The sequence below is a fragment of the Schistocerca gregaria genome, chromosome 5, assembly GCF_023897955.1.
Source record: "Schistocerca gregaria isolate iqSchGreg1 chromosome 5, iqSchGreg1.2, whole genome shotgun sequence".
In the NCBI taxonomy this organism is placed as follows: Eukaryota; Metazoa; Arthropoda; class Insecta; order Orthoptera; family Acrididae; genus Schistocerca; species Schistocerca gregaria.
In genome coordinates this window covers 501,282,927-501,296,916 of record NC_064924.1, presented here as the reverse complement: position 1 = coordinate 501,296,916, position 13,990 = coordinate 501,282,927, and the positions used below count along the sequence as shown (strand labels likewise).

The 13,990-nt window shown below is 39.5% G+C and overlaps 1 protein-coding gene across 5 annotated transcripts in view; it reads left to right on the top strand.

Annotated features, from left to right (window-relative positions):
- LOC126272343 (uncharacterized) overlaps window positions 1-13,990 on the top strand; it is a 313,886-nt gene that overhangs the window by 208,131 nt on the left and 91,765 nt on the right. For all 5 annotated transcript variants that reach the window (XM_049975141.1, XM_049975140.1, XM_049975138.1 and 2 more), the window contains one exon: window positions 4,316-4,538. In XM_049975141.1, coding sequence (XP_049831098.1) covers window positions 4,316-4,538 — 223 coding nt within the window. The remainder of the gene's footprint in view (window positions 1-4,315; window positions 4,539-13,990) is intronic.

The following is a 13,990-nucleotide window of genomic DNA, read 5'->3' as shown; positions in this document are numbered from 1 at the left end:
ATTTTTACTATCTGCAATCAACACTTGAATTAGAGCACAGTTTATGTCTAGATTTTTCTTAATTCTGTTTTCCAGTGAACACCACTTCTTGTTACGGGCATTTATGTTTGGAACTTGGGTAACAAGTTCATAATATGATATTTACTGTTTATTTCTTGTTCTTATACCTTAAGCTTCACTTCTAGTTCTTTGTAGTTCACCAATGATTTGTCACACTTGATCTTCTGTTCCACTATTTTTTGTTTCAGAGGCACAATTTTGCTTTCCTGCATTTTTGGCATACCATTCAGTTTGAATTCTGTAGCATGAATAGCACATTGATTGCGTATCCAGTGGTCTTGATTATTTACATGTTTCAAGTTTATCTTGACAAACTTCCTGGCAGATTGAAACAGTGCGAACTGAGACTCGAACTTTGGATCTTTACCTTTCACGAGCAAGTACTCTGCCATTTGAGCTACCCAAGCACGATCCACCCTCACAGTTTTAATTCTGCCACTTCCTTTGAGGAGATTTTACAAGAATTATGATCTATTTTCATTTAAACGGTAGGATTCACGTTTCCTAATCTTTTAACCTGGCTCCATATACACGATGGTCCATTGATCGTGACCAGGCCAAATATCTCACAAAATAAGTGCCAAACTACAAAGAACAAAACTTGTCTAGCTTGAAGGTGGAAACCAGATGGTGCTATGGTTGGCCCACTATATGGCACTTCCATAGGTCAAATGTATATCAACTGCATTTTTTAAAATAGGAACTCCCATTTTTTATTACATATTTGTGTAGTATGTAAAGAAATATGAATGTTTTAGTTGGGGCACTTTTTTCACTTTTTGATAGATGGTGCTGTAATAGTCACAAACATGTGGCTCACAATTATAGATGAACAGTTGGTAACAGGTAGGATTTTTAAATTAAAATATAGAACGTAGGTATTGTTTGAACATTTTATTTCAGTTGCTCCAATGTGATACACATACCTTTGTGAACTTATCATTTCTGAGAATGCATGCTGTTACAATGTGATTACCTGTAAATACCACATTAATGCAATAAATGCTCAAAATGATGCCCGTCAACCTCAATGAATTTGACAATATCTGTAACGACATTCCTATCAACAGCGAGTAGTTCACCTTCCGTAATGTTCGCACATGCATTGACACTGCACTGACACATGTTGTCAGGTATTGTCTGTGAATCATGATAGCAAATTAATATCCTTCAACTTTCCCAACAGAAAGAAATCCGGGGACGTCACATCTGGTGAATATGCAGGCCATGGTATGGTTCTTCGACGACCAATCCACATGTCATGAAATATGTTATTCAATACTGCTTCAACCACATGCGAGCTATGTGCCAGGCATCTATCATGTTGGAAGTACATCGCCATTCTGTCATGCAGTGAAACATCTTTTAGTAACATTGGTAGAATGTTACATAGGAAATCAGCACACATTGCACCATTTAGATTGCCATCAATAAAATGGGGGCAAATTATCGTTCCTCCCATAATGCTGCACCATACATTAACCCACCAAGGTTGCTGATGTTTCACTTGTCACAGCCATCATGGATTTTCCGTTGCCCAATAATGCATATTATGCCGGTTTATGTCACCGCTGTTGGTGAATGACGCTTCGTTGCTGAACAAATGCGTGCAAAAAATCTGTCACCATCCCGTAATTTCTCTTGTGCCCAGTGGCAGAACTGTACATGATGTTCAAAGTCGTCGCCATGCAATTCCTGGTGCATAGAAATATGGTACGGGTGCAATCAATGTTGATGTAGCATTCTCAACACCAACGTTTTTGTGATTCTCGATTCTTGTGCAATTCGTCTGCTACTGATGTGTGGATTAGCTGTGACAGCAACTAAAACACTTACTTGGTCATCATCATTTGTTGCAGGTCATGGTTGACGTTTCATGTGGCTGAACACTTCCTGTTTCCTTAAATGACGTAACTATCCGGCGAACGGTCCGGACACTTGGATGATCGAGCAGCATACATAGCACACGCCCGTTGGGCATTTTGACCACAATAGCGTTACGTCAACACAATATCGACCTTTTCCGCAATCGGTAAATGGCCCATTTGAACACGGGTAATGTATCACGAAGAAAATACCGTTCACACTAGTGGAATATTACGTGATACCAGGTACTTATACGTTTGTGAATATTACGCCATCTATCACAAAGCGAAAAACGTGGTCCAACTAAAACATTCATATTTCTTTACATACTACACGACTACGTAATAAAAAAAAGGGAGTTCCTATTTTAAAAAAAACATAGTTGATATCTGTTTGACCTTTGGCAACGCCATCTAGTGGGCCAACCATAGCGCCATCTGGTTTTCCCCTTCAAGCTAGACAAGTTTCGTTCTTTGTATTCTTTTCGTTTGATGCTTATTTCGTGAGATACTTGGCCTGGCCATGATCAATAAACCACCCTGTATAGTAGCTCTATGAGATCTGACCAACAATGAGTCACTTCAGCAGGATGAGGCACACCGGAAAAAAATTGTGAACTTATTGCTTACCAAATTCTGGTAATTATCAAGACTAGAGGTGTGTCTGTGTTTATGGGGAGATGGCAATCAACATTAAGGTTTCAGTGCCCAAAACTAGAAGTAGGGTTCCATGGTATAATTGTGATGTCTCGTGGAAATGACTCATTTTTTATCTGGTGTTCACCCGTATTTGCTGTATATTGCTGTGGATTTATTACCAATGAAGAGAAAGTTCAAACAATGGACAATCCAGGCTGGAATAAAGCAATATTATGAGAAGGAAAGTAACTACTCATCATATGAGTGTGGTTTCAGTTGCCTGAGACTACAGTCACATGTATGAGTTGCATTTGTATTGAATGTGGTTCAAATGGCTCTGAGCACTATGGGACTCAACTGCTGAGGTCATTAGTCCCCTAGAACTGGTTAAACCTGACTAACCTAAGGACATCACACACATCCATGCCTGAGGCAGAATTCAGACCTGCGACTGTAGCGGTCTTGCGGTTCCAGACTGCAGCGCTTAGAACCGCACGGCCGTTTCGCCCGGCTGTTGAGTGTGCATATGTGTGTCTAATGTTGATGAAGGCCAGTGGCCAAAAGCTATAATTGTGAAGGTCTTTTTACTGTGCCTACCTGCAACACAGCACCTTTGCTATATGGTGACTAGCAACTTTTCTTCTCATAATATTGTTAATGAAGGGAAAGAGATAGACCCAACTTTGGTCTTTAAGGTGCATGGTAATACTCTTACCTATTTATAAGAGAAACTGCCAAAAATCGTTCCTTTTATTTCCTGTTATGTTCATCACAAAATTTAACACTGCAGGAGAACTCCCTAAATTTATTGTGGTTTCTCATCATCAAAATTGATTAATAGCTGTGACAAAGCCAGTTCTTTTGCCTTAATATGGATTTTAAAACTGTGATTCAGTGTTTACTGTGTTCACAATTAAAATAATTGAATTCCATTCTTTTCTTAGCATCACACTCCAGCCATCACTGAAGGCTATTGAACACAACAGTAAATAATACTTTTACCATTGTATTATCTTTCATTTTATGCAGCTGGCATTTGTCATCTGTTAATTCCTATCCATCAGTTATCAGTTTGTTGTTGAAGCACATTTAGCAGCACTCGACAAATATCCATGCTTCAAATGTGGTTACATTTACCTTCAGCAACTGCTGTTAGAAATCTGTTAGGTCCACTTTGTGCATAGAATATTAAATGGAACCTTAAAGAATAGTACTCACCCAACATTCAGTCGACTTTTTCAAGTTTTTTCCTGTTAAGTGAAATCCGTTGGCAATAAATTGTTGAGAATAATGACTTTTATGATAGCTTTGTATTATATGTTACCCGCTTGACACAGACAAACCTATTTGTCAGATTAAGCTGCCGCATCATACCTTATTGAACATATGTGTCTCAATATAAGAAAAAACCAAGTACTTTTCATCATGCTCTGAGTTTCATTGTAGATATGGTCTTTAACTTTAGTTTTTAGAAGATCTTAAGAGAATTAGAAAAAATTTCAAATGAGTGTATTAATGTTGTTTTTTCTATATACAATAATAACTGTAAAATTAAAGGTTTTTGATCATGCTTTCCTTGAATAGTTTATGACATTTTGTGATTCAAAACACTCTTTAATGCATACACATAATGTATTTACTGCCATCATGATTTACATTATAGCACAAATGAAAAGCTTGTTACAAAAATTTTGACAATCAGCACATTAATAACTGCATTATTAAAATCATTTTTTGCTTGCACTGAACAGGTCAAAATCACTAAATTCTACTGGTGAGGCAGTTGTACTTGCTCTGAGAGGGGCTGTTTTGTGCGAATATGGTTATGTTGGCAACAAATTGGCATTGCCCTGGATTAAAGAGGCACTCAGGCTTGATCCAGATAATTGGGAGTGGAATCTGTACTGTGCCAAAATAATTGGGAGGCTGCGCAGAAATGAAAAGACATGCAATACTGAGCCCTATGCAGAAGAGGTAAATATTAAAGTTTAAATGTCCTGTTGATGAGTTTTCTGCATATATTACATTAATGATAATAATTATTCTAAAATCCTTGCCCTTGTCAGACTTTCTTTCAGATCAACTACATAATGTTTTCCACAATTTTTGCAGTTACAGGTGGGTGTTCATCTGCATTGAGGCAGTTCTCATCCAATATATAGCATGGTCACTTTATGGAAAAAAAAAACACCTCATTAGCTATTCACTCTCCATAGTGCTCTTTGAAAGTAATGTAGACACCATGGTTGTGTTGACACTTTGTTTCTTTATACCATTCCTGCAGTATCCCTCTTGTTTTCTTCATTTCCGATTTGCTGTTGCAGATTTTTATTTTCAGTTTACAGTGAAATGCTTGTTTTACATTTTCATGTGGTCCAGACTTGACGAATGCAAAATTGAGGAAAATGCAGAATCAAGGAAAACTTCTTGATGCTTGATTATTCTCACATGAACCAGAGGACAAATCTGAACTGATTTGATCTAGAGGACAAATCTGAATTGCTTTGAGAACTGCTACTCAGCAAAGGGCATCTCACAGACATTCTTTTACAAATCTGATTTTTTTTGCACTTGCCCTTTCAACCAAATATGCATTTGAAGCTTTTCATGATTTGTGTCACAGTGAACTTATGTTTTGATGGTGATGCTTGTGGCTGCACTTTGATCATTTGTCCACGCCTTCTGTTCCTCTATACTGCCAACCCATGTATGTGTTTCACTTATCATGGAACTATTTACCATCCCTGTCCTGTTATCCTTCATTAGCCCTTTGACATCAAAGTGCATAATATTCTTTCCCTATTTGCTCATTTTTTCCCCAGTAAAACAGACGACATGAAATTGACTTAAATGTATTCAAGCCATTTTGCTCACCTCAGCAAACAGTAAGAACAGTTATGACAAAAGTTATTTAAAATTTGTGAAAAGAATGACACTAAGAATGATGATGGTGCAAAAGCTACATAAACATCAGGAAAACAGTGACAGAATGTATGCTTACCTCATTATTGAATGTAGGATTTCAGCCAACATTATTCTTGATCCACACTGTTCAGCACTTGTGTCATTGCTTCATTAGATGCTTTACTTCACTCACCAAACTTAAAAATGCAACTAACAATTCTAACAAAGTTCTTCCCAAACTAAGCCACATCAATTGATATTTCCACAAGGAAGCAACTATCCTCTAGCAGCACTGTGTAGAACAAAACAGCTTTGATGTTTCACTGTATATACTACCTGTTTCTGAGACACTGAAGCTAGAAACTCGATTTGTTGAGTTTTGCAGTTGCATCATTGTTCTTCCAGAATGGCAATATGTATTACCCGCTTGTGTTCTATTAAAAGATCCTAAGACATCCAATCCTAGCATAGAAAATGGTTTGTCAGCTTCAGGTAGCAACTCTTAACTAAATTTTCTGATGACTACAATCTCCTCTTGTGCACACTGGATGCAGCTTCTTGAATATTGTTCTACATCACATGTTTTCCACCAAAATCTTTCAGCAAAGTGTCTGTCAATTGTTCTTTTTCCTCCATTACCTGATAATACGTGGTTGTGTGCTTGACATAACTCTTCCATTCCCAGAACTGCAGGAAGTACAATGAGAGGTCCACACCTTATAGATCTGAATAGCAAGCCTTCTTTCCTTTCAAACTGAGGTTGCAATTGAAACAATTGACACTGTCAGCTGATTGTGCTTTTGTCCTATCTGCCTGTCTTCCACTCACTACCTATAAAACAGCTATATTTCTGTTTAGAGTATCAGCATTCATATGTTTGGCTCTTGTTTTATGAATTACCTCATAATCAGACTCACTTAACCTTAATGTCCATGTTGTTGATGGATCTTTCAACCCTAATAACCATTTTAAAGATGCCTGGGCATCATCATGATACACCATACAGATTCTTGGTTTTAATCCATGAAATATCCCCTCTAACAGACTTTGGAATGTAGCTGGAGCATATTTCAATGTGAACACCACTGTTTGATATTGGTAGTGACCTGAAGGTGTTGTGAAAGCTGATTTGGATCTGTCTTTGGAAAGCATTTCCAGTTGATAATAACCACTTTGAAGATCAATCATTGAAAAGTTGATGTTTGGAATCAGATATCCATCCGTTGTGGTTCATCCATTCAAGAAACAGTAGTCACAAAAAATCGATATTTTTGAGCACTGTCAACTGACTTTGTGGGTACAATAGTAATATTTGCTGACCATGGGCTATTGCTGTGCTCAGTAACACCCTCACATAATTTTTGAGCTATAAATCTGGGATACGGCTATGGGCACATGCCAACCTATTCATGGGCCATCTATAGGAATCCTTCCAAAACACCCAGAATCCCAAAACCCTCATCAGGTTTATATTCATTGATGATGTCTTCATGATCTGGATTGAGGCTGATGACATACAATTACATCCCTCCAGAACCTCAGCACCTGGTCCCACTCAATCCAAGAATCCACCTCCATGATGTTGACCTCCACCTCAAAGATGTCTATATCAGTACCTCTGTCCATTTCAAACCTGAATGAAATTTTCACTCTGCGGTGGAGTGTGCACTGATATGGAACTTCCTGGCAGATTAAAACTGTGTGTGCTGGATCAAGACTCTACACTGCAGAGTGGAAATCTCATTCTGTGGCAAAGAGACATCTCCACAATATTCTTTCTGCAGGAGTGCTAGTTCTGCAAGGTTCACAGGAGAGCTTCTGTGAAGTTTGTAAGGTAGGAGACAAAGTATTGGCAGAAGTAAAGCTGTGAGGATGGGTCATAAGTCATGCTTGGGTAGTTCAGATGGTAGAAGACTTGCCCACGAAAGGCAAAGGTCCCGAGTTTGAGTGTTGGTCCGGCACACAGTTTTAATTTGCCAGGACAGCTGCCATGCATTCATGGCAGTTCCTCTTGAAATATACCAACAGTCTCACTAAGGCTTTCACAGATCATAATTAACTTTCCAACCTTATACAAAACAGATCCCATGACTTATCTCTCCAGTTGCACACCATCTCCAAAAATCCTACCATCTGGCCACAGAGGAGCAGTCTCTTCATGAGTCAGTACAATACGGGACGAGATAAATTGAATCACACTCTTCACCAGGATTTTGACTACCTTTCATCGTGCCCTGCAATGTGGACTGTCTTACCCAATACCATCCCACCACTCCCACAGTGGCATCCTGCCACCCACCAAACCTACATAACACCCTCATCCCTCCCAACACAACTCCTGTGCCCAACCCATGCCTCATGACTCATGTCCCTGTAACAGACATGTGCCTTACATCCTCCCATTACCAAGTACTCCAATGCAGTCACAAGCATTACCAATCCCATTAAAGGCAGGGCTATCTGTGAACTGGTCATGTGACCTACAAGCTAAGCTGCAAACACTGTGCTGCATTCTACATGGGCATGACAACCAACAAGCTGTCTGTCCACATGAATGGCCACAGACAAAGTGTGGTCAAGAAACAGCTGACCATCCTGTTGCTGGGCATGCCATCATCGACTGCTTCACAGCCTGTGTCATCTTAATCCTTCCCAACAACACCAGCTTTTCTGAACTGCACTAGCTCGAACTCACCCTACAATATTTCCTGTGTTCCCATAACCCTCCCGGCCTCAACCTTCGTTAGTCATGGTCCTTACCCATCTAGTCCCAACCCTGTTTCCATTGTGGCATTACAGCCCTCTATTCCACCAACACACTCACAGCCTTTTTCATTTTCTCCATTTCCACTGTGAGTGTAGATGTTTCTCTTTTCAGAAGCCTCTAAATTTTCCAAACAGACAAGAAGCTCTTCTGTCTTTTTTTTGCAGTCCTCTAATATTTTGATGAAGTGAGCTAACCTTAGTTTTCTGTGTATTTTTAAGCATTTTGTGGGGCTCTTCTTTAATTTTCACTTATTTTGAAACAGGATGCCTGAATCCTGATTCTAAGCCAAAAAAGGAGCCCTCTGACACCACTAACTACAGGGATCTTGCTATGTGTGATGGTGACGCCCCATATATCATCTGGAAGAAGCTCAACCAGCCTGTCTTTCCTTCTCCTGTTCAGATGTAGGCCACGTATGGTATATTACCATTTCTCAATTATACCAACAGCGGTGCTCACGTGTGAGATTTTGTTTCAGTCATCACCAGCCTGCTCAGATTTCATTTCAGTCAGCAGCCTGCTAAACTCACATAGTTCACAACAGTGTTTACCTAGGGCTTGTCATGGCACTGCAGGACCTCCACAAAACACACATTTGTGTGTGTAATTGCTACCAATTACAACAATCTGATCCTCTTTGCCAAAACCTTTGCACAAGTTCCCCAATTCCTCTATCGCCCAGCTAATGTTACCATTTGGCTTCACAATTCTTGTGACCTGGTACCATATCCTTAATTTGTCCTGGACTATCCATTCTACACCAAAAAGTCCTTCCCATACAGCCTGTATTTAGTGTAACAAGCAGTCTGTCACCCCATTAGCTGGAGGTCTTGCTGAGAACGTTGTAGACCAAAATTTCAGCATTGTCCAGGAACAATCTCCAATGACTTATCTCAACACAAATGAGTACTCCCTTGGTATTTTGCTTCTCATCAAAGCTACACAAAATGTTTGTCTGATCCAGTAAGGTCATTTGTGTTTGCAAAGTCATGCTGCCAAGTAATTAATGATCCTCAGCACCGAGCTGCAGATGTCATTACAGCAACTGGTAATGAGATTCAAATGAGTTATTTGTGTATCGGAACTACAGGAAGCATTCATCATGAAATGTGCTTGAATATCAATGTTGTTAGAATGGAATGTCAGGATTCAAAAAGTTAACACCTTGATGTTTACTACTGTCAATGTAGGGGATTTCAACACGCTAATGTTTTGTAAAGAAATTCCTATGATTCCATATCCTAATAAATACTTCTCAAACAGTAACAGTTTATTCAAGAAGATATTAGGACTATGTTGGACTTATCTGGGTTGATTTATATGAGATTGGGAGTGTAAATATCAGCTTAACAAGTTATGGAAGGCTTTCAAAATATATGGTTGTGCCTTACATCTTTAGAGTGGAACACTGTTACAAGGATGTTAGTATTACTGATGTTCCACTAGTATATTAAATGTCTGACTGCTGCAGACATTAGGCTTATTCATTTAATAAACTGAAAACATTTGATAGAAAACCCACAAGAATAGCACAGTTAAATATACTTCATACAAAGGTGTGTTTACATCTGTGCAACTTTCTGTGCACACTAGGTGGTTGGGGGCCATTGAATGAAGAGGCAAAGAGGAGATTGCACTGGTGCAGAGACATGCAATCCCCTAATCTGTGCCTGTGCGCAGATGCAGGAGTCTCCCCATCCCAGACGGGGAGATATTGGAAGAGTTGTGTGCTTGTCCACAGTTATCTGTGTTTAGTACATTGTTTTACTACATTTTACTGTTAAAAGATTTAGTTTTCATACACATTCAAATTTACCTTCACATTATCAGTTTGATAAAGTGGTCTAACAAGAAACACATTGAATTTGAACAGTATTGTCATGTATTTCGTTTTTTATGGCTGATTATTTCTGTGGATTATAAAGACAGAGTGAAGCTAATGAACTATCAACAGTTCCTTACAAATAAGAACAGCCTGGAAATAAAAAATGAAAGCACATTAAGGAAGAGAAGTCATTATGGGGCCTTTGATGTGCTGAAGCCATTGTGGTTGCTTTATGAGCCACTTTTGTTCATAAATAGTTTGTGTCATCAAGAATAAATAGTTTGTGTCATCAAGAATAAATAAAAGAACACTGTAATCTCTAGCAGAAACATGCATCCATAAAATCTTTGTGATTTACAAATTGAATTGGAAACCCAAATCTAATGTCTGGTACTTCTTCATTACCTCCAGCCAGTACTTGTACATTGCAGATGCATATACTGCAGAAATTGGTCCCCTCTGTGCTTCATTAACTGAAGGACATTACAAGCATCTCAATTTGATGATTGTTACTTTTTTTTGTATACAAAGTATTCTCTTGTTTAGTCCACCTCTGTAGCTGAATGGTCAGCATTGCTGACTGCTGTGCGGGGGGAATCCAGGTTTGATTCCTGGTACTGGTACCACTTGCAGTCAGTGTCATGAGGCCAACACAGGGGTTCCTTGCCCGTTTAATAGTGTTTCCAAGGTCAAGAACCCCAACAATATCCAGGAGAGTGGTGTGCAAACGACATGCCCCTATATACCGCATCAAATGCCTCCATTGTTAAAGGATAACGCAGCAGTCAACTGGACTCGTTTGGCCTGTCAGGGCAAAGAATCAGAACTCTGACTTCACATCTTGTCATGTTTAGAATTCATCCCTACGATGCCAAGTGTCCCAAAATAAATAAAATACACATAATGGCATATTCTGACCAGTTCATTGTAAATATTAAGAGTCTAGCAAGCTTAATATTTTATCCATCCTCAGAAACTGTAGTCATATATAACAAAATAATAAGGGAATAGTTGGTCACATTATTTGTGAGTGTCAACAATAAGATACATACAGAATTTTATTGTTGACACTCGCAAATAATGTGATAGGTATCCCCTCTCACCCCCTCACAGTAAGTAAGTCTTATGTGTTAGGTGGTCCTGGACCTGTGTTTAGGCTGTTTCCACACTGGCAGCTAGGCTGGACCACACCTGCAACATTCAGAATGTTTAATACTTCTAGTGTGAGCTGTGAGCTGATGCAAGTCAGTGGGAGTATGCTTCAGCTTCTGCAGTAAACACAATGGACATCTCCCCTATATTTTTACCAGGAATATCAATGCACATATAAATTTTTTTGTTATTGAAAGAACAAGTTTTTTCACATAGCAAAATTACTGGGAAGAAGTTACAAGCATTGTAACGTTACATGAAAAGTGTTTTACAGTTTTTTTATTATTATTAAAATGGACATTAACATATTCAGTCTATTTTCATAGTTTTGTAGCAGTAGAGAACTAAAGAGCAATATCATCATGTAGAAGAATGGGTAATTAAATGAATGACGAACACTAACTTCAGTTAATGAAGGTTTATTCAGCATTAGCTCATGCAAGAGCGTGGAGCGAACTGCCTCTGGCCAGAACACATACAGTATATACACAGCTACAGAACATTCCAGTACAATGATTCTTGACATTTTTAGATACTTCTAGAATGTACTCGAACTGAATATAGAAATTAAAATTGTACAGCCCAGGTGAGTTTTGAACACAACACCGTCCATGCAACAGTTCAGTATCATAACCACTACACCATAGTGCTACTCAGCTCCTTCTGCAACATTGACCCCTCCTTAAAAGAACAGCCGCTCGGTGTTATGTCATCCTCATCCGGGAATGAGTCATCGGTCATGCATAATCCAACTCCTGATGACTGATGCTCACCCTGGCGGTGATCTTCTTGGAACTTCTTTTGCCGCTACGCTCTTCATCACCTTTCCACTTGTTGCCTGTCGGGGTCGAAATCTTTAACTTCATAAGTAACATCATACAACTGTCTTACAACTTTATAAGGTCCTTCGTAGCGCCTGAGGAGCTTCTCAGAGAGACCAATCTTCCAAAGAGGAGTGAAGATCCAGATGCGGTCACTAGGCTGGTAGACAACAGGGCGGTGGCTCGCATCATACCTTCAGCAATTGTTTTCTTGAGCCTGCAGCGAGCAGAGTCAGACTAACTGCCGAGCTTCCTCAGCTCCAGCCATGCACTAGGAAAAATGGCATAAATCCTGTGGTGTCTTGTTTGGCGGTGTTGTAGACAAATGTCACGAAAGGTAGCACCTCATCCCAGTTGCTATGCTCAACATTGACGAACATTGATAGCGTGTCGGCCAAGGTCTTATTCAGTAAGCCCATTAGTTTGTGGACGGTAGGCAGTCATCATGTGATTGAGTAATGTTGCACCGACAGTTTATCTCTGTCACAAAATTCGATTGAAAAAGTTCCCTCGATCCGTAATTAACAATCCTGGGGCACCGTGTTTTAATACAATGTCGTCCATGATGAATTAGGCTACCTCAGATGCTTCAGCTGTTTTCACCGCTTTTGTAACGGCATAGAGTGTCAGATAATCAGTGCAAACAATAATCCATCTATTGCCACTAGCAGACATTGGAAATTGTCTGAAGAGGTCAATCTCAACACATTGGAAAGGCGTTTTGGCTGGTGGAATTGATACGAGTCAGCAAGGTGGTTTCTGAGCAACTGCCTTTCTCCTCCGGCACTCTCAACAGCCCAACACACAGTGACAGATACTCCTAAATAAACCTGGCCCAAAAAATCTCTTGCAGATTCTGTCGTATGTCTTAATAAATCCTAAATGTCTGGCCTCAGGTGCATCCTGGAATTTCTGTAGAACATCGAAGCGCATGTGTTTAGGAATAGCCACATCTTTCCAAACTGATCAAAATTTTTCTTGCAAAGAAACCCATTAACAACCTTAAATTGTCCTTGACATCCTCTGACTGATTTAAGCCAAGCATAATTTGAGATATCTTCGTTTCCTTCTTCTGCTCAGCAGAGAGATCCTGGAGTGCAGTGAGACAGTCACTATCTTCATCAAAGTCTTGATGGTCTTGCACAGGGTTTCTTGAGAGACAGTCGGCATCTTGGTGTTTTCCACCACTTTTGTGCACTCTGGTAATGTCATACTCTTGAAGATGTAGTGCCCACCTGACGAGTTGTCCTATTGGATCCTTAAAACATGTCAGCCAACAAAGTGACTGATGGTTTGTAACAACTGTGAATGGCCTTCCATAGAGATACTGTTGAAATTTGCACATGGCCCAGATCACAGCAAGGCATTCCCATTCTGTAGTTGAGTAGCTTCTCTCAGCTTTTGTAAGTGTCCTAGAAGCATAGACTATAACCTTCTCTTTTCCATCCTAAATTTGCACCAGAACAGCACCAGTCCCATAACCATTGGCATATGTGTGTAGTAGGTGCCCTCTCTCATACAGACCAAGAACAGGGTCAGTCATCAGAGCTTTTCACAGCACATCAAAAGAATCTTGTTGAGCACCACCCCAGATAAATTTATCATCAGCTTTTAACAACTCTTGGAGTGGCCTGGCTTTGATACAAAATTCTTTGATAAAACAATGGTAATAAGAACATAATCCGAGGAAGCTTCTCACATGCCTAATACCTTTAGGAATAGGAAATTCCGTTATAGATCTCACCATTTCTGGGTCTGGGCACACACCTTCATTTGACACAAGGTGTCCAAGTATTTTGATTTCTTTTGCTCCAAACAGACACTTTCTTGGATTAAGTTTCTGTCCGCTTTGTTGGAGACACTAAAGAACAGCCCTCAGTCTTTTTATATTTTCATCAAATGTCTTTGAGAACACTATAATGTCATCTAAATAACAAAAGACACATCATCCACTTTA